Source organism: Eschrichtius robustus, chromosome 5 (genome assembly GCF_028021215.1).
Source record: "Eschrichtius robustus isolate mEscRob2 chromosome 5, mEscRob2.pri, whole genome shotgun sequence".
Classification (NCBI taxonomy): Eukaryota; Metazoa; Chordata; class Mammalia; order Artiodactyla; family Eschrichtiidae; genus Eschrichtius; species Eschrichtius robustus.
This window is the reverse complement of record NC_090828.1, coordinates 28,434,235-28,456,257: the sequence shown is the minus strand read 5'-3', so window position 1 is coordinate 28,456,257 and position 22,023 is coordinate 28,434,235. Positions and strand designations below refer to the sequence as shown.

At 40.4% G+C, this 22,023-nt stretch overlaps 1 protein-coding gene across 1 annotated transcript; it reads right to left on the bottom strand.

The window, feature by feature from the left end:
- Nucleotides 1–6,051: 6,051 nt before the first annotated feature.
- On the bottom strand, nucleotides 6,052–18,600 carry C5H2orf80 (chromosome 5 C2orf80 homolog). The gene is made up of 7 exons (XM_068543800.1): nucleotides 18,560–18,600; nucleotides 16,718–16,799; nucleotides 14,622–14,704; nucleotides 13,224–13,311; nucleotides 12,764–12,835; nucleotides 6,431–6,518; nucleotides 6,052–6,137 (listed from the first exon to the last, which is right to left on the bottom strand). Exons 1-7 carry the CDS (start codon nucleotides 18,598–18,600, stop codon nucleotides 6,052–6,054), a joined length of 540 nt encoding a protein of 179 aa, XP_068399901.1.
- Nucleotides 18,601–22,023: the final 3,423 nt, after the last annotated feature.

Sequence of the window (22,023 nt, the reverse complement as noted above, 5' to 3'; positions counted from 1 at the left end):
ACACCACCATTTTCAGCAAAAGTCAACAAATCACACACCAGTTTTGGCACATGTTAAAGAAAACTGTTCTGCAGAAAGGTGACACATCAAAACCTTAAGGTGGTATAATTTATACTTACATTCATTTGGTCAAATTGTTACTACATGTATTTATAAGCTCAACTATGCGCCTAATCAGAATTTTGGAAATGTGTTGAAAGACCAGACCATTTTCATTTCCTAGTAGTCCTTATATTTTACTGAAAGAAAGCCTGGACCTGTTTTTCTTTTAAGGCTTTATTGAAATAAGTTTAAATATTTCCATGTGAGAACATAGTAAGGGCAATCGATGACAGGTTCATTTTACTTTGGATTGAAACTTGGAAAACTGCCTCCTACTCCACCATTCTGAAATGTTCAGTGCTAAACATTTGTAAAATGTCCTACAAAGCCAGTCTGCTCTGACACAGAAATAGTATATATTCTCCAAATCCTCCAACCAACAATCTTCTAGTCATAATGAAGTAGCATAAGATACATACTTGTTTTTTTAACCACAATATGGCCAAACAATGTGATTCTAAGAAAGCTCAACACCCGAAATAACACTTCAACGCACTTTGTATCAAAAGCTAAATGCAAAGAAAAATATGCCAGCAAGAGTTGAAATTTTAAGATGATGCAGAGACTTTTTTTCTCCCAGAGACTTTATTATGAACTCCCATGGTGAAATTCCAAGTTTCTAAGTGACCTGTAGAATAAAAAGATAATTTTTGTATCAAGCACATCAGTTTAACATGGACACAGATATTAGCTTTCAATCTATAGGGAGTTAAGGTCAAATATCAGATACCAAATTACTGACAAAGATGAATTAAAATAAAAGTGGGTGCAAAAGAATTTACATGGAATTTTTCTTAGACATTTGGAAATTGAGTTATATTTCTCATTTAAATACAATATATGATCCCACACGGGAAAAATATATAAAAAAGGACAGTATTGGTCAATTGACAAAATTGACAAAACAATTGACACTGAATCAATTGACAAAATTGATACATAGATGGTAAAGTATCAATGTTAAACTTTCTGAAGTTGATAACCATCCTGTGGTTATTTAAGAGAGTAACTTTATTCTTAGGAAATACACTCTGAAGTATATAGGGGTAAAGTGATATGGTGTATATAACTTCAGATGGCTTAGAAAAAGTTACATATCTATATACTGAGAGAAAGAGAAACAAAGAGAGAAGAAGAGAATAAAAGAGTGGGACAGAGACAGAGAGAGAAAAATGCTAAAGATAATGAAGCAAAACGTTATGTTAACAATGAGCAAATCTGAGTAAAATGTATATGAGAGCTCTTTGTACTATTTTTGCAACTTTTCTCTAAGCTCAAAATTATTTCCAAATTTAAAAAAATAATAAAAATAATACTTCTTTTCACTAACCATGACCAAAGCAAATCATTTCTTTGCCCCTTAGCAGTTGTGTATTGTGCCTGCACCATACTATTTTGAATTTCTTATATATTGCTTTGAATTTAAACTTATATTGCCCTCTTTCCATTTCTGATAGAGAAGTGTTAGTCTCCAACTATGAAAATGGAATCATTGATTTCTCTCTGCAATTCTAATGGTTTTTACCTCACATAGTTGGATGTTCTGTTGTTTGATGCACACATGTTAAGGATTGTTATGTCTTCTTGGAGAATTGACCCCTTTATCATTATGTAATGCCCTTCTTTATCCCTAATAACTTTCCTTGCTTCTAAGTCAGCTTTGTCTGAAATTAATATAGCTACTTTTCTTTTTTTTTTTATTAGTTCTAGCGTGATTTATTGTTCTCCATCCATTTACTTTTTTTTTTTTTTTTTTGGCTGCGCTGTGCAGCTTGCAAGATCTTAGTTCCCTGACCAGGGATTGAACCCAGGCCACCGCAGTCAAAGCACCAAATCCTAACCACTGGACTGCCAGGGAATTCCCTACATCCATTTACTTTTAATCTATATTTGTCTTTATGTTAAGAGGGTGTCTTATAGGCACCATATAATTGGGTCTTGTTTTTTGATCCACTCTGACAATTTCTGTCTTTTTTTCTTCTTCATAATTGTATTATGAAGATTTTCATACAGAAACGTGAAAGAATTGTACAATGAAGATACATATGCCCACCACCTGGATTCTGCAGTTAAGAGTTTGCTACATATATGTATAACTGAATCTCTTTGCTGTACACCTAAAACTAACACAACATTGTAAATCAGCTGCACTTCAATTAAAAAAAAAAAAGAGTTTGCCATATTTGCTATATTTTCCTTAACATACATCTTTAACACATCTGCAGTGAGGGGAATGCTCTGTGCTGTCCAGATACAGTAGTATGTGGCTATTGAGTTCTGTCTTTTAATTGGTGTATTTAGACCTTTGATGATCAAAATGATTATTGATATAGTTGAATTAATATCTATCTTATTTGTTAATGTTTTCCATTTGTTGCCCTTGTTCTTTGTTCTTATTTGTCTTTCACTCTTTTTCTGCCTTTCCAAGGATATGGTATTACGCATACCCATTTTGACTAATAAATGAGCTACTAATACCAATACAGTACAAAAGAAATCTTGAAAACTGTTTTCCAGAATACCTGGATTTTTAAAAAATAATTTCTCTTTTTCCCTTATTGAAGAAATTCAGTGACTGGAAATGAATCAAAAATTCTGAATAAGGCATTGATATCTTGCAGTTAAAAAAATGTTCATCAGCTAAAATACACAATACAGTATCCATAAGCCACGAATGAAAAGACTAAGAAGCTTAAACATATAAATGAAAAATTTCTTCAAACAATAAACTGTGAAAGCGTATTTTTCATACATTTAATAAACTATTTCTTTAATTTATTTATTTGTTATTTCTAACAAACCAGATAGGTGTGCGTGTATGTATATGTATATGTACATGTATGGCAAATATTTGAATTGAAAATTATTAACAGTTGTTATTTCTGAGGAGTAGGACAAGGATGTGGGAAAGTGAGGATTCTTTTACTTTTCATTATCTATTTTTTGTACTTTTGAAATTTTTACTGTAAGCATGTATTACTATTATAGTTGAAAAACTACTTTACAACTCGATCAAAAAATGGGCGGAAGAACTAAATAGACATTTCTCCAAAGAAGACATCATACAGATGGCCAAGAGGCACATGAAAAGATGCTCAACATGACTAATTATTAGAGAAATGCAAATCAAAACTACAACGAGGTATCACCTCACACCGGTCAGAATGGCCATCATCAAAAAATCTACAAACAATAAATGCTGGAGAGGGTGCAGAGAAAAGGGAACCCTCCTGCACTCTTGATAGGAATGTAAATTGATACAGCCACTATGGAGAACAGTATGGAGGTTCCTTAAAAAAACTAAAAATAGAATTACCAAATAACCCAGCAATCCCACTACTGAGCATATACCCAGAGAAAACCATAATTCAAAAAGACACATGCACCCCAATGTTCATTGCAGCACTGTTTACAATAGCCAGCTCATGCAAGCAACCTAAGTGTCCGTAGACTGATGAATGGATAAAGAAGATGTGGTCCATATATACAATGGCATATTACTCAGCCACAAAAAGGAATGAAATTGGGTCATTTATAGAGATGTGGATGGACCTAGAGACTGTCATACAGAGTGAAGTAAGTCAGAAAGAGAAAGACAAATATCGTATATTAACGCATATATGTGGAATCTAGAAAAATGGTACAGATGAACCGGTTTGCAAGGCAGAAATAGAGACACAGACATAGAGAACAAATGTATGGACACCAAGCGGGGAAAGGAGGTATGGGATGAATTGGGAGATTGGGATTGACATATACATACTAATATGTATATAATAGATAATTAATGAGAACCTGCTGTGTAGCACAGGGAACTCTATTTAGTGCTCTTTGGTGACCTAAATTGGAAGGAAATCCAAAAAAGAGGGGATATATGTGTACATATGGCTGATTCACTTCGCTGTACAATAGAAACTAACACAACATTGTAAAACAACTATACCCCAATAAAAATTTTAAAAAAAGAAAAAGAAAAACTACTTTAGAAAGTACATAACCCAAGAGTTGGAAGAGATGCCTAAAGTACAAATAATAAAGCATGAAAAACCCTCACGAATGTGGTTTCTGCTGTTTGATTGTCAAGAAGGGGCCTTAGGAGAGGGATTCATGTCAGGATCTGATCCTACTGCAAAATGGGCACTTATTCTTTTGACACTCCTGGGCTCACAAGCATCGATTAGCCTATAGAAATGGCTGGTCCCTAAAATGAGCCTCTCAGTCAGTATGGGTAGGGCACAGCGGTTTGAAAGCACTCACCTAAGGACCATTCACTTACTGCCAATTCACTAATCAGTAATAATTACTGAATATTACTGCCTGCAAAGCACTTTATATACATGTAGGAAATAATAAGGAAATAAAAGATCTGCTTCCATCAAGAAGCCAACAGTCTTCAACGGTTATGGAAAAGAACATACAAGGAATGAAATTATACATTCAAAATAACATACCAATGAGTAGTCTTGAGAGCCAGATTTTCAGTACCTAGGTGTATAGATGAGCCTCAGGGGGCTACGAACCCCTGTCTCAGAGATCTATTTTTTCATGGTTAAGTTTAAGGTCTAGATTATCAGTATATGTGTGTATATGTGTGCATGTACGTGTATGTTATTTCTGGAGTTGTTATTTCTGGAGTTATTACTGTTTTTTGATTTTCTGTTGTTCTGTTTTACTTTCTAAAGCTTGCTATCCCCAAACTGACATCTTAAAAATTAACATCATCTTACTCAAAAAGATCTTAAGTAACAAAGATATGGTTCCAGAAAAGCTACACCTTCAAATCTCATTATAACAAAGGCCTTTAAAAGAAAACTCAATATCATAAATATTTCCTAATAGCATGATTTTTGTCACTAGAATAACACGTATTAAAGCCCTGATTTGACCAAAGATTTCAGGCAGTTCTTAAAGCATTTGCTATGATAAGGTTACATTTCTAATCAGTCAATAGTTTGCCTCAGAAAATCTGAATAAATCCTGAGCCCTGTGTGACCCAGTCTATTCAGAGATTCACCTTTTAAAAATGTATAGTATAGCAACCAAACTACATAAAAAGGAATTTCAATTTTCACTTGTGTTTCTTGAAGCAAACCCAATTCATATCCCAGTGATTCTGTTTTCAAAATTCCCCTTTCCCTTTCCTGCCTTACAACCCTCCAGCTGACCCAGAGTCTCTCATTCAACAAAACCCTAAAACATCCCAGCCAGCCAGTCTGTACCACTTTTCTGATCCTTTCCCTGCTCAGCTTTGGTCTCTCTGACTTTTAAAATTTCCTTTTCACTTTGCACATTGCAATTGAGAACGCAGAGCTGGAACGGCAAAGAACCCTACTTTCTTTCTCCTTACTTTCCAGCCCTGTCCATCTCTGACCATTCTCTGAATTCTGAAGCATAAACACCCAATGAATTAGATGGGCAGGGCAGAAGCAGCAGAGATGCAAAGCAGGCAAAGATAAAATTTTCATTAGTGAGAAAGGGACCAAGAATAGGAACATATGACATAGATATTAATACAAATCCTCTCCTCAACACACTTATTTGAAACAACAGAATAATAGCTGATCAACTGTGGATAGTATTTCTCAAATGCTAAAAAGATTATAATGGTCAATATTTATTTAGGATTTACTCTTTTCTAATCTCTTTTTTTTGTTCTAATCTCTTAACATGCATAATATCAGTTAATCATTTCAACGACCTTAAGAGGTAAGTAACATTATTCTTCCCATTTTGCAGAGGAGGAGAGGTTAAGCAACTTGCCCGAAGTCATACAGCTGGTATATTATATAGCGGGTTTTAGTTTCAAACCCAGAGCATCTAACTCCCAAAGGCCAGACTTTTAGCCACAATATAAGTAAAGTACTCCCCAAACACCTGGTATCAGTTCGGTTCAGTTTGCATTTTTAGACCTACTTTGTTCTTTGGCTGTGTGTCCAAAGATAAATTATTTTATGGTTTCCATTCTGTGACATTTGCTTCCTTTGTAGAGCTGCTGGTGGCATTTTGATTCGTTGCTCCCCTTCTTAACTTGACACCTAGAGACACATGTAGTAATCACGTCTGTATAAAAACATTTTTTAAAATGAGTCCACCTCAGTTTTAGATCCTTCCCTTCTAGGGTGCTTTGCTTCCATCGCCAAAATTTCTGAGCAATGACTTCCCTGATTTCAATGATGGAGGGAAATCAAGTCATAAATGCTCCTGATTCTTTTAAATTCCACCAGACAGAATGATGTTATTACCATAACAACTTTGACCTTACTTTGTAAGTAGTACATCTCCTAGTTTTACTTAAATTTTTCTAAGCCATGGAAGTTAACAGGCTTACTCTGTTTGCGGCCATATTCTGCTGCTTTGGGTGCTGTTAACATGGCAAAAGGGTGCAAGGAGAGGTGGAAGGGTGGAGCTCTGGGAACCTGAAAAAAAAAAACAGTTCTACTTTTAAAAGCTACACCCACTTCGTGCTGTCAGCAGCTGCTGGTTATAGCACTTGTTTCAGGACTCGGCCTGTTTCCCCAACCCACCATCCTGACACGTTACTAGTAGTTGAGGATCATGTTTCATGGGTCATGCACTTTCCCACGCTGCCTTTTGTTGCCCTTCTTTGCCTAGAATGTTCTTTCACACAATGATGCTCTTCACATGGTTCCCTTTACCTGGAATAGCTTTTTCCTCCTCTTCTGCCTAGAGGCTCCTACTTTTCCTTTGAGATGTGGCTCATACATCACCTTTTCTGGGAAAGTGGCCCCGATGTCTTCCCACCTCCCCTCTCCGGTGCTGGCACCCCACCCCCCCCATCCCATCCTAAGGCCAAATTATTATTATTATTATTTTAATTAATTAATTAATTTTTGGCTGTGTTGGGTCTTCGTTTCTGTGCGAGGGCTTTCTCTAGTTGTGGCAAGCGGAGGCCACTCTTCATCGCGGTGCGCGGGCCTCTCACTATCGCGGCCCCTCTAGTTGTGGAGCACAGGCTCCAGACGCGCAGGCTCAGTAATTGTGGCTCACGGGCCCAGTTGCTCCGCGGCATGTGGGATCTTCCCAGACCAGGGCTCGAACCCGTGTCCCCTGCATTGGCAGGCAGATTCTCAACCACTGCGCCACCAGGGAAGCCCAAGGCCAAATTACTGACTCACTCATCTGTGAACTCAAAACACGTCGTCACATAGAACACCCCTAGTGTGCAATAGTTATAACCCGCTGTCTGCTGCATTGCACCGGAAACTTCCTCAAGGTTAGGACTGTCTCTTCAATCTTTCATTCATTCAACAAGTTTCCAGTGAGCACTACTGTGGGTCAGGCCCTGTTTTAAGAGCTGTGGTTGGTAAGACAGACAAGGTTCCTGCCATTCCAGGGCTGAGTGAGGAGAAAAAAACCAATAAACTATTAGACAACCAGGGTAACTACACACTGTGATAAGTTTAATCAACTAAACCAGAGAACGTGCTAGCAAGTTACTGGGCAACCACCACCTCTCACAGAAAGGACAGAAAATTTGGATTAAACAATAAATGAGGTCGTGCTGTCTTTATAGACAGGACAGCTTATAGCCACCTCAGCCGGGCACGTCTAGATTTGACCTCAGCCTTTTATTCAAATGGCAAACATATTTACTGAGAGTTTGTGTCATATCCAGCATTGTAAAGAATTAAACATAAGCACGAATGATGGCTTCTGACCTCAAGGAGCACGTAATCTATTCAGAAAGATGACCCTAAAACACAGACAGTAATTAAAAGGAGGCTTTGTATCTGTGTGGAGCAAGGGTGGTTGTGATAACAGCCATGCAGGATGGTACATGCCGCGTGTAAGAAAGAGAACCAGCTCGTATGGCATCCCTGATGCATTTTCTACACTTAGAAGGCTCAAGACAGGCTTTTGCAGGGAATTCCCTGGTGGTCCAGTGGTTAGGACTTGGCACTTTCACTGCTGTGGCCTGGGTTCCAGGGAACTAAGAGCCCGCAAGCCGCGTGGCATGGCCAAAAAAAAAAAAAAAAAAAAAAAAAGACAGCCTTTTCCTTGTTCACTGGAGAAGAGAGAACCCGAGGATTTTAAAGGTCACTTCCAGCTCACATATTCTATGACTCCTGATGATCTGATGATTCATGCAAGCAGTTAATATAGCTTCCTGCGTGGTTTATAAGAAAAATTATTTTTCAAGTAGGATGACATTGAAATCCTAAACCTAGAGTTAATCATATGCTCTTTTTTTACTTCAAAGTTACTTACTGCTATCTTCAGTGTACCACACAGCTAGCAAGTGACAGAGCTGGGACTAGACACCAGTCTGTTTACCTCTAAAGAGCTTGCTTTGGACTCTGGATGTAAGTCTGGATAGAGTGAAATGATGGATGGTCAGACACTAGGGTGTGGAAGGAAGAGATTCTGGTGTTCTCTAGTTACCTGCCTTTGTCTTTTTCCTCTCTCTGTTACACCAGTTTTCACTCTCTCTGCCCCCCTTTCCTTTTCCCCTCTTTCTCTGTGAAAGGGAGCTGAAGAATATTTTTATTGTTTGCTTTATTTGTTGAAGGAAGATTTATGCTCCTTTTTCTTCAGTTTAAAATTGACTAGGACCTCTTATATTTATCTGAAGCTAACTGCAAATAACCCTCACTTGTGTGAAGTTCTTAGTTAAATTTTTTCCCCCATGGGTCCATGTTCCTCAGCAGAAAAATGGCTCCCTCTCAGCCAAAACCAGCTCCCTATTGGGAGTAGAACGCGAAGCTTAACAGAATTGAACAATTCTGAGTCCAGGAGGCCTTTCTGTCACTAGGTGGCAGCAAATAGTCCTGAAGAAAGCCATCAAGCCCACACACAGTACCCATGTGCTACCAAAGTGGCCAACTCCAGCGGCCAGAAATTCTACATAATCTGTTTAGTATTCAACAGAGCTTTAAGCTCTTGCGTGGGAAGGATTTTAGCTGTTGCTTAGGAGACATTTTATCTGAAGGAATCAAAAGTGATTCATATACATGCAGCAGTTAGAGAGGAACCTTTGTCAGTAACTATTTTTTTTTTGAACAACCACACCTCCTAGTTAAAACCATTGTTTTGAAGTTATGTTAAATCCCAAAGGACTGTTTTAAAATAGCTCTTACAATTTAATCTTTGAAATGCTCCGTTTCCATTAAGAGGTCCTGCTAATTCTTTAAGATGTGGAGGGGGTGCCTGAGTAGAGCCGACGTGTAGCCACAAGAGAAAGGCCTGAGCTGGCATCCTTGAGGCAGTGAGGAGCTTGTGGGGTCCACAGGGGTAGATGATCCTCAGATGCTTATATCTGTAGCTCACATCATCTCATACCCTTTGTGAGAATTTGTTATCTAAAATAGGCAAGGTTTATAATGTTTTAATAATACAATGGATGCTTGATGAGCTATTTAATTTTTGAATATTTAGAGACGTGGTTCTTAACTAGCTGTGAGTTTGCCTCTTAGTGGACATTTGGCAACGTTGAAAGACATTTTTAGTTGTCACATCACGGGGCAGGAGTGGGAAGCTCTTGGCATCTAATGGGTAGAGGCCAGGGATGCTGTTAAACATCCCACAATGCACTGGACAGCCCCGACTCCACCCCCTACACACACAACAAAGAATTATCTGACCCAAAATGTTGAGAAACCCTGACTTAGAGGAATATAGAGGAAATCAGATACACCCCCTTCCCCCTGGGTACCAGAACCTTAACCATAGCTATTATTTTGAGGTTACCATGTGCCAACCACTAAGGGCTTTACGGATATAACTCACCTCATTTCCCACAGAAACCCCATCTTCTGGTCCCTGTGTTTACAAATGAAATCCAGGCTGATAGAGCTTAGAAGACTTGCCCAGGATTAATCTGCTGGTAGCCGGTAGAGCTGGGGTTCGAACCCAGGCTACCTGGCTCTAGGATCCTCATACTTAACCCTCACACAAATGGCCTTTCACGTACAGGACACTCATATTCTGTAACAATAAACAAACTCAGGTCTTTGAAGAAAAGCCCCTGAAATCCAGTCCCCCTAAAACCGAGTTCCTCTGCTGAGTTATGATTAACCTCTCTATCCAAAACATTATTCCGTTTCTTGTCCAACACCTGTTCCCCTCAAGATTGAGGAGTTCAAAGAAAAGGGGGGATTGACACCAAGCAGGACCCTGTGGAGCTCTCCTGGACACCAAATCCTTTCCATGTCCCCCATTTTGTGTTTGTAGAAAAAAAGCATCAGACATTCCCTGAGTTCCAAAGGGCAGATTCAAACAGTTACCAATGAGGGGAGTGACTGAACGCAGAGAGAGAACAGTAGTGCAGAGATGGGGGCTGGTCTTGGTTCCTCTTCAGGGGATGTGCATGGCAATCTGATACGTATCTCTGAGTTCCTCTATGGGAACTAAGGCTCCCACCCAGGTGGAGGAGGTCACTTCAGGCTGAGCACGGGCACACGGACCCCAGACTGGTTGGAACCAGAAGGCTGATGATTGAGAGTCCCAGAACACCACCCAGTTACCTCATCACCAACCAATCAGAGGAGGGTTACATACTCTGCAGCCCTCCCCACAAATTTTGCCTATAAAAACGTCTTCCCTGAAACCCATCAGGGAGTTCGGGTCTTTTGAGGCTAACCTGCGCCGTTCTCTTTGCTCAGCCCTGCAATAAACTTTGCTCTGCTCCAAACTTAGACGTTTCAGTCATTTGGTCTCACTGTGCATCAGGCACGTGAACTTGAGTTCGACAACACCCCCTCTCTGAGGATACGATTTATTTCCCTGCAGAACTGGTCATTAGGTAGCCTACCTGTACATCTGGACTTTTTGTTATCGGTGACTGATTGTGAAGACAGAGACTGTGAAGAACAGAGAAGGTGCTGAATAAAGGCTCTTTAATGAATGAGTGAAAGTCCGGATGGATGGATAGAGATTGGCCAGCCCACTGTAAACAGTGCGGCTTCCTGTTCTGGCCCCTTTAATGAATCTGGCTCATCTGAGCTACTCTGACACCCATGTTTGCAAACCTTCTTGATGGGTAACCCAGCTAAGACTGGAGGGGTTCACGGTGCCGTTCCCTCCAGGATGTGATTTTCCGTATTTGCTCTCTGGCCATTTGAGCTGAGACCAACCAACCAGAGGTGCCTGCAGCCTGCTCTAGACCTCTCCCAGGCACAGAAGATGAAGGGGCAGAAAACACAATGTCTGAAGCAGAGGATCTTGGGCTCAGATATTTATATGTATGTGTTGGTGGGGAGGGTTTGAGGAAAGGGGAGAAGAGGGCAGCCTGGAAGGGAGAAAGCTGCAGAAAAAACAAACAGGAATGAAGCAGCATGGTTTGCTTGTCTCTGTAAGAACACAAAAGAGCTGGGCTTTCTTTAAAAGCCAAGAACAGCTTGGGTCTCTGAGGAGCACTGAGTCTGGGGTGGCTTATACCTCAGCCAAGGTAGAATGTCAGCTCCAAGATATGAGATCCATGAGAAAGTCATCTTTTCTGACTCAGCCATCCTTGTATCCCTGCACCTACAACTATATTGAATGAACAAGTGAGTGAATGAATGAATGAATGAATGGATAGAGTTGAAACCAGAGTGATCAGAGAGGAGGTGCTGATTTCCTCTGTAATCAAGGGAACTTGAGTCTCAGGACCAGGCCAGCTTACATATGGATGAAGGCGAGAGGGCCATTGGATTCAGTTACAACACTTCTGAGTAAATGCTTGACTCCTAAGCTGGCCCTGGTGGACTCTTTACTTTATAGGACCCCACTGTCTGCAGTATGGTCTGCAGGTAAGAGAACAAAGGATGCAGGCATTCCTGTGGCCGTAGCCCTGCCCCTGCCCTTGCCTCCCTTCCAAATCCTGGTGGGGGGCATTGAAAGCAACTGTGTGAGCAGAAGTCCTCATGTGAGGGTGTGGGTTTTCCGTGCTTCTCTCCCTGACTCCCTCCCATTACACATCCTTGCCAATCCCACCCCATCTGCCCTTTCTTCTTCCCTTTTCTAGAAGTATCTAAAGGGATCAGTAGTTCACCTCTAAATAGAAGCCTATATTTTAAATGTTTACTAAAGGTTCATACATTCATAAACAGCAAAACCTGAACTGACCATAAAGATCATTCAGAATACTCCATTTTTGTTTTTGTTTTTTTAAGATTAGTATATGGAAGCCCAAAGAGGGAAAGGGACCCAGTCAGAACTCACCCTGGGTCTCTGGACTCCCAGATCGTTAGTGCTTCTATTAGACTGACTTCCAAGTAGTCTTGTGGGCAGGAGAAATGTGGCAGCAGTAAACTAGATAATTTCTCATGAGAATGAATGTTGTAGATCTTATCCTAGTGCTAGAAGTTATAGTACATCATACAAGAGGAGCGCTTGGACTTACCGGATCCACATTATGAAAGGTGTAAGTGAGAAATTCTGTTAATCAGAGACAGAGGCAGAATCTAGACTCTAAGCCTGGTGCTCTATTGGCTGCCTCTATTTGGCCTTCCATAAACTGCATTTGGTATTATGAATATCGTCCTCTACATAAGGAAAACATCTTACATTTATTACCCAGGTAAGATATGGCTACATCTGGTTTTATCCATCATGATATAAAACTGTTATTTCATGCCTGGAAATGCAACATTATGAATTCATAAAATAAAGAAATTCTCTCTAAAAATCCCTTATATTGATAGTCTCAGGTCGTCCCTACCTTGGTAGCACCAGAATTGGTAGAAGAATCAGCCCCATAAATTTTAAAGACTTCCTCAATTGGGATACTGTTCTGTTAAACAACAATGACAATAACAAAAATGTATTATCATACCATGGCTTTTCTTTTATTACAAAACAAAGCTATTATAGCTCCCATATATCCAGTACCATGCCTGGAGAGCATAGGCACCAAATAAATGACTTCTAAATAAATGGATAAATCACAGTATCCTAATACCAATTATCTATGTGTTATTTTTTCCCCTTAAATAAATGTTTTCACAATACAATATAGAAGTCAGTCTTTTTATTAATCTTTAAAAATAAAAATTTAATATTAGTAAATTCTACATATTTAGAAACATTGGTTGAAAAAGTAAGATAAATATTCATTAATATGAAAATGCACATTGTAGATACAAAATCTCCATGTATGCAAATAATGTTCTTTTCCTTACCATTAAGATTCCAGCATAAGATGATAAAATCATTGCTTCTCGTTCTCTGTGGTTTGGATATATGGGTCTACCCCGAAATGGCATTTTCCTAAGGGGGAATATGAATAAATAAGAATGGAGGGTTTATTCTTGTTTTGTTTGACACCTGCTAAGGTTGTGACAATAATCATAAGTAATAAGTAATTACCAACAGCTGTGTGCTATGCTATTCACAAAATTGATATGATTAATCCATCATCAGTAAAGTGTACACTGTGAATTTTGAATCTTCCAACAGCGGTGACGAATTTGCCCTCATCTATCCACATTTCTGCAGCTATCAAACCCTGGCAGACTGGCCACTATGGTGGAAAATTGTGGTTTCGCCAACCTATATCCTTCCCCCTTCTTGTGGCAGTTTGCCTGGGGGTAACTGCCTTAACCCCCTGTAAGCCTGTAAGCTTCTAGGGAAGCTGATGACACCCCTAGCTTCCAAGGATGGAAAACACACTGTGGCCTAAGTTAGCTAGCACCCCCAGATAAGTCAGAGCAAACAGAACCATTGAGACACAGTTCTGTGATCTGTAAAAAGTCCATTCTCCCCTGGCCTGAATGTCGTGATAAAGTGGGCTGAAACGAGGAATAGCGTCCATCCAGAGGAAATAGCCAAGAGGTAGATCCTGATGACTTGGTTTGAGTTTTGAATTAAGCCATGCCTAATGAGGACCTAGCCGTGGACTTTCCAGATACAGAGGCAATAAATCTCTCCTCCCTCTCTCCTTTTTTAAATTTATTTAATTTTTTGCTCAAGTCCGTTTAAACTGGATTTTCTGCTTATTACAACTAAATACTGATACAACCATTCAGCACCAGGTGTGTGTTCTAAAGCCACAGAGCAGAAAAAACAGCTGGTCTCCAGAACAAGCGATTCAATCCTGGCCTCATTAGTTTCATGATCTTCCTAACTGAATGGGTCTGCTCGGCACACATGGGAGAAGACGCCAATAATCCCGGCAAGGATTCAAACAGTGGTGATTCAAGCCGCTCAGCTCAGGTGCACATCTGGTTAAATGCTTAAGAAGTTGTGTCTAATAGTTCTTAGGAAAAGATTGCAGCCTTACCCACAGAACTGATCATTTTTTTTAAAAAAAGTCAAGGCACGTACACGATAAAGCACAGTTGTATTTCTAAGGCAGAACATTCTATGCAAGAAAGATCTGCATCTGACAGAAACCAACTCACAGAGATGCAAAATAGGTAAGCATGCATACGACTTCCTCGAATCGACAACTGTGAAGGTTTCTTCAGGTTTCTAGTTGGAGAGGGATACGTACCCCATAGTATTTTTAAATCTGAGTGCCTTGTGGTGAACTTCCTCTGTCATTACTCAGTTAAAAAAAAAAAAACTATTCAACTTACACTTTCTTCCACTCCAGCCAAGTTAAGTCTTCTGAGTGATCCAGCCACTGCAAAGCAACATTGATGGCCAAGTCATAGTGTGCCTGGAAACAGGAAGCACAGACAGCAAAGGAACGGGCTGAGACATTGGCCGAAGCACGTGCTAGGCACAATGACAATGGCACTGCTAAGCCTATTCTACTCGTTTGTCATGTCCACAAAATTGAGGATCACCAGCTGTGTCCAGTAACCTGATGCTCAGGCAGAAATAACTAGTGTTCTTCAGGCATTACATTTACCTCCCACTAGAGCAGTGTGTGTGTATGTGTGTGTGTGTGTGTGCGCGTGAGCCAGAAATGAAAAGATAGATTCATGGAATACTAAACTGGGAATCAGGGAATTTGGGTTCAAATCTAGGTATTGCCAACAACTCATGGTACTATATCCTTGGGTGAGCAATTGCTGTTCTCTGGGCCGCAGTTTCCTTGAATTTTAAAATAGAAAAAGGGGAAGATAGAGAAGAGGGACACAGAGAACAATTTCTAATTCTGTGGAACCTCAGAACTGAGTGCCCAGGGTCACAGGGGAGGTGGTGTGTCCATCTGAGGAGTTGGGGGAATCCTGGGAGGCTTCAGAGAGGAGGCGTCAGTGGAGCTGGGGCTTGGGGGATGAGGAGAATTTCTACAGGTGGAGAAGGACCTCCCAGGAGGAGGGTCCAGCGGAAGCAGAGAACTGGAGGTAGACCAAGTGACTTTCTAAGAGTCTTATATGTGGTAAAAAGCTGAGGACCAATTCCATGTTCATTCCTATCCTCCCCACTACCTTTTCCTGATAATTTCTAAGCCTATTTGCCATTTATCTATCAAAACATTGCTTTTCTCCTCCCCACCCCCAACCCCAGAAAAAAGAAGGTCAGTTTTGTTTTTGTGTTTGTAGATGGGTTCCAAGGTTCTATGTAACTCTAACATTGTGTAAACAATGTAATTATAACAATGTAATTATTTCTTTCAGGGACTGAACCAAAGTGAAAAGGAAGGAAGGGAGGGAGGGAGGGATGGAGGGAGGAAGGAAGGAAAGGAAGAAAGAAAGGAAGAAAGAAAGAAAGAAAGAAGGAAGGAAGGAAGGAAGGAAGGAAGGAAGGAACGAAGGAAGGAAGGAAGAAAGGAAAGAAGGAAAGAAAGAAGGAAAAAAAGAAAGGAGGAAAGAAAGAAGGAAGGTAGGAAGGAAGGAAGGAAGGAATGAAGAAAGGAAGGAGGGAAGGAAGGACCATGCTCACTTGTTGAAACCTAATACAAAGATTGATGCCTGGACCAGCATGCCTGGCATCACCTGTTTGCTCATTAGAAATGCAAATTTCCAGCCCCAGCCCTGAACCCCTTAATCAAAATGGTCTTGTAATAAGACCTCATTAAAGTTTGAGAAGCACTTATCTAATTGATTTAATTTCTCCATTTAATATGTGCACAGAGAAGTAGTTTAGAACACCAAGCCTTAACTGCTCGCTCATTCAGCTCCAGAGAAATCAGACAGGGAAGGGGAGGGGGCAGGGAAGGACAGGTGATTTCTTCTTCCTCATTAGTGCAAGAAGAGTAAATGGGTAGCATAAAAAAGCTGAGGGTTTACTAATCTCTTTTGAATTAGATCTTTACATAGCTTCCTTAATTTATGTAAAGTGAACTTTGATTACATAGTATGAATCTGAGTTTCAACATGTAAAATATAATAAAAAAGGATTTTTAGAATTATTCAATTATTTGGTTTTCACCATAAATGGTAAAAAATTATATTTGAGAACTACACGGTAGTTAATCTAGTCAACAAGCTTTTAACATCATGTCTGTCACATTTAATCTTGTGCTCGTTTTGCTTTTAAATCTTTTCTCTCCTAATAGTAAATAAAGAGCAAAAGTCTCATGACTTTAATTTTCTCATTCTTCTTGTTTCAGTTTAATGAGTTGAAAAGACCACATGGACAATCCTAGGTTGAGAAGATGAGGAAGAGGACATTCTGAGGGGATCAAGATTAGCCTTGCTTATGATAGATATTAGATCCTTGTTCTGTCCCCATAATACACAAATGACACAGATGTGACTTGTGGCAGCATGCCTTTCTTTACCATATCATCTAGAAAGGTGAGTTGCCTTCTTCCTTTTGGGTCAAATTCATTTTCCCGAAGTCTGATGCCAATATAATCTCCCCTTAAAAGCAAGAGAGCAGGATTGAACCAGCGGGAAAGACATGGGAGCACGGTCTGCAGAAGAACATTCCTTCCCCACCCCTCCCTCCTCCACCAAATACAAGCGAAGTCACCGATGGCTCTGGTAGCTGAGTTAATATTCATTTTGATTTAAATGGCCATTCTGCAACCCTGCAGGTTTAAAGTGTCTAACCATCATGAACAAATCATTTTTATAGTAATATTAAACTCACATAGAACCGAATTTCTAGGAAAGCAGGGAGTATGATAAATCCCCAAAGGCAGAACAGATTTTACAAAACCGAAAGGATTGAGACCCACTATTTAAAATAAAGATTCCCTTGCTGCCCTTGCTAAATTCAGGCAGGATGTCCAAAGTTGATAACTTCCAGATATATGATATTCCGTAAAGATGTGTTCTTTTGCCTGAAGGCTTTTTTCCCATTAGAATACAAATACCGTTAGGAGGAGTTATGTGTAAAAACATATTAGTGATTCCACTTTAGTGTATCCTTATCAGATCCTTTCCTAACAGACTTTTAATAAGGGGAGGGTAGAATAAGGGCCCTGGGAGGTGAATAGAAAGGAGTACTACCCTGGGAAAGTCAAGAAGAGGGAATGGATATAGGAAAAAGGACTCTGGGGTCTCCAAGGTCGATCTCACAATGTTACATAAGGACAGTTCTGTTTGTCAAGGTCTTTACCAAACACTTTGGGCAAGTTCCTATGCTGGGGATAAATTTGCTTTGGGGTTCTAAAAGCCCTTCTTCTTAGTCATTAAGTTATTCTAAATTGATAAAAATTCTTGAAATTTCGCTTTGTAATTCCAAGACACTTTAAAGTAGCCTAAATAGATTCTTTGGGTAAAATTAAACTATATATATATATAAAAAATTATATTTATATCAGTTTTGAAATGCCAGTCCTTTGGATGAGATATGTAGAGGAACTGGCATTCCTAATTATGGTTTGTTCTTTATTATGTTGACCTCCAAACACATACATGTAAACATGTGTGAATTCATACATAGTTTATTGCAGCATTTCTTAAAGAACTTGTTAAAAGATAATTATCTTAGTAGGCAGAGAAAGGGCATTTACTGGGGACTATGATAAGGTCTCTAATAAAAGGGTATTATTATTGTGCCTATAATCATGAAATAGAACATAATAACCTTTTCCTCCTCTTTTTATATGGTCTGTGATTTTCACCAACCTCTTACCAAAGTACCAAGTCAAAGAAAAGCTAGCACAGGAGGAAAAAAATTTCCATGGGAAAACTTAATGTTTTCTTTATGTGTTTAAAACAAAGTTCAGAGGGCAGAAAATGGAGATGAATTATTTAATCAATAAGCCTGACAATAGAAGAAGCAGAGTCTGCAATTTAAATGCTGGGCCCTTGGGTACATTTTTCCAGAAATCTCTCCTATATCTTTTACCAATCGGGCCCTTTGAAAGGCATACCCTGCCCAGCACAGGCTGGGACTGTGGGCTCAGATCTTAGACTCTAGAATGTGGATGCCTCAGATGTGCACGCTGCTGGCAGAAACATCCTCCCAAGAGATTCAGCATCCTGCTTTGCACCACATGTGAGGCCTCTTGGGCAGGAGACAGAGGCCAGATCATCCAGTTTCCTCCTATAGCCCAGGAACAGATTCTTCCTTAGGTTTTTACCCCACTGCCAATATCCAGACCATCTATGACATAAACCCCACCAAATGCTCAGTGCAGTAAATGTAAGTTATTCTCAATCAGACTTACAGGAGTTTTTTCATTTCCTTCTTTAGTAGTCTTCTTTCCATGATTAAAGGCTTATCCAGCTGAGCAGGTATCTGCAGCTACACTGCACCTGTTTTCCTTTGGAAAGACCCAGCCTCTCTGAGCCTAGAAGCTACAGCAGCAAATCAGAGAGAACTTGAGTTAGGGATGCTATCACTCCTAATACCAGTCATGGAGTCCTAGGCTCTGGAAGGGATCTGAGAGTGTGCAGGCCTCTTATCCAGCAGGTTCCAGGTCAGAAAGCTGTCTGGAGGCCAGTGCACTGTACCTTGAGTTTATCTGACACCTCTTGTTCCTTCCACACTTTTCCAATATTCATCACTTACTTATTCTTGCCATAACCTTGCAAGTATCAATAAAACAGACACAGCTCATGTAATCGTGGATGAGACTATCTAGACAGAACCATCTAAATAAAGATGGTTTGTGGTCTGATTATGTTTGAGTTCTGTGTGCCTTCAACATAGTGACTCTCTGTGAACCTACCTGGTTCCTGGCTCATGATGGAGGTTTCTATAGAACCCATGTACAACTTCCTATGGCCAGCAGGTCCCAGTAAGAACGTGTGGTGATGGCAAAGGTGAGGCCATACCTTCAATTCTCACCCCCACATTGAACCAGAAATTGAAGTTCAGGTGATGGGGTCAAATGGGGCCTGAAGTCACAAAAAGGACTTAATTTTAGAAATCATCACTATTGAATGGAGTGCCCAGAGAGAGGTATAAATGGGATATCAACTTTATCTGCAATGTTTTATTTCTTAAAAAAGATTTAAAGCAAGTTGTAATGGTTAATTAATTTTATGTGTCAACTTGGCTGGGACACTGTGCCCAGATATTTGGTCAAACATTATTCTGATTCTTTTTGTGAAGGTGTTTTCTGGATGAGATCAGCATTTAAATCAGTAGACTTTGAGTAAAGCAGATTACTCTCCGTTATGTGGGTGGGCCTCATCCAATCAGTTGAAGGCCTTAAAAGAACAAAGGCTGACCTTTCCTGAGCAAGAAGGAATTCTGCCAGTAGACCGCCTTCAGACGTGAATTGCAACTCTTCCTTGAGTCTCAATCCTGCCGGCCTACCCCATCAGATTTTGGACTGGTCAAGCCACCACAATCACATGAGCCTATTCAGTAAACTAATTTTTCTCTTTACGTATATATACACATCCTGTTGTTTGTGTTTCTCTGGAGAACGCTGACTAATACACATATAAGAAAATTGTTAACATTTGTTGTCTCTGGGATGATAGGTCCATAGATGTTCATTATATTACCTTCCGTACTTTTGAAATTATGCACATGTTTTTAAATCACTACTCTGAAATGGTTGGGGAAAAAAACTTTAGAATCTTTTTTTTAATTGTAGCTATAAACATTAAACTTTATTCGATTCAGCTCTCCAACAATAATCGGAGAGGAAACAGGATGCCACTGATTTAAATAAATTCTTCACCGAATTGGTTTAATTATTTTGGACCATTCTTGCTGCGGCTACATCTGCTAAAGCCTTGGATGGGATGTAAAAAAGGGAATAAAGTCAGAGCATTCCATAGGAACGGCTTAACTATAAAGATAGTAATGTTGCGCCCTATAGGAGAATCAATTGGGAGAGGACACTGCAAGCCAGAAAGGTTGCCCAGTGGCCTAGACAAGGAAAAGTGCTGCACCTGGGGAGGCCAGACGCCAGAATGTGGAGTCCACTCCACCACTGACTGCTGTGGCCGTGACCGTGGCCAAGCCTCCTGGCACTTCTGCACCCCAGTCTCAGGTGTCATCTGAAACGTGATGAACCTGGTTAACATCACCCAGAGCACCTTTCACCCTAACATTCCACAACTCCATAAGGGCTGGCATGTGCTATCATTCTTCTAACTCAAAAATTTAAAAAACATTTGTTGGTAGAACATTTGTCCTACCTCACTTCCTTGACTGGGGTGGGAGAGTGGCACTTCCCTTGCTTAGATGCCTTTTTAAAAAGCAAAAGATTTAGCATTTGCTCTAACCTATTCTTGTTTTGTAATTCTGAGCCAGTCCTTTGAATTTCAGAAACACCAATTATAAAATGTGAGTCTCTTGGTTGTTGGGACACCTTCCTCTTAGACCCATTCTTCCTCCCCCTTACCATTCAATGTGGCATAATATGCAAAGATTTTTTTTTTCTGGCCATACCACATGGCTTGCGGGATCTTAGTTCCCTGACCAGGGAATGAACCCACACCCTCAGCAGTGAAAGCACAGAGTTCTAGCCACTGGACAGCCAGGGAATTCTCATAAAGATTTTTAAAATATGAGCATCTTCCATTCCCACTAGGCTGGAGGTTAGGAGACCCTGTGAGGCTACCTTGGACGAGTTCATTTTCCTCTCTGTGTTTTTGTGTTTCCTCCTCTGTAAAAAAAGCACTGAATGATTGAAGAGGTTTCTGCCAACTATCCAGTTCAGTGACTTCCATGCATTGAGTATCTGTGCCTGGTTGAAAGAGGACCATTTGCACAGACTCTGTTCAGCTTAGATTTGAATTCAGCCAGTTGCCCCTCTTTTCTGTCTATAGAGTTTTAATGAAAACAAGACTCTGGCTGGAAATACACATAAAAGAGCTGCTGGAAAGATGTCAGCTGCCTCATGCATTAGCTGTTTCACAGAAATCAACCCCCCCAGAAGTCACAGCCCCCATTTTCTATAGGAATATCGTGCCCTGAAGCAAATCTGCACACTCCCTGCAGGTCCCCGCTCTGCACCCCCACATCTATGGTACAGGTCCTTCAGACCGTGTTCTATTAACACATTCCCCCTTCAGAATCTCTCACCAACCGAGTGATCTCAGTGCTTCTGTTCTCTCCCTGTTTCCCGAGGCGTGCTTGAGCATCCGCTGGGCTGGGGCTCACAGGCATCTGGAAAATAGATGCTTTTTGTTTGGTTGCTAGGAAACGGTGACTGAATGAAAATAGTTTGTTTTTTAAATACACCCACACTCCCTGAAGGGGGAGAAAAAGTCTTACATTTGGGACAGGAGTGTGATCCTGACCTGAAGTTCAGAGATCTTTTTATCTGAGCAGGCTTCAGTTTCCCATCTAAATGATTCATGGAAAGCAGAGAGCATGCCAGCCGTCCACCTCCCCCAGGGGTTTTTGTAGCGCTCGGCTGCAGACTCAGGAGTCAACTGACCAAGCGAGGATTTCTGGGGGAGCCAGTGAGCCTCTGGCTCCCCACAGGTAGGCTGATTCTACTTGGTGACCGTAGACATGAGGCAGGGGAAATCCTGAACAACTGTCACCATTTCTCTCCTGCCAAGTGGTCTCCCTGCTCACACACTTGCTTCCTCATCTGGAACACTTCCTCCCTTGCCTACAGCTTGCTGATGATTTCCCGTTGCTCTTAGAGTAAGATCTAAACTCCTAACCGTGGCCTGTGAGTGAGTGTCCTCCACGCCCTTGGACAGGGACAGACTG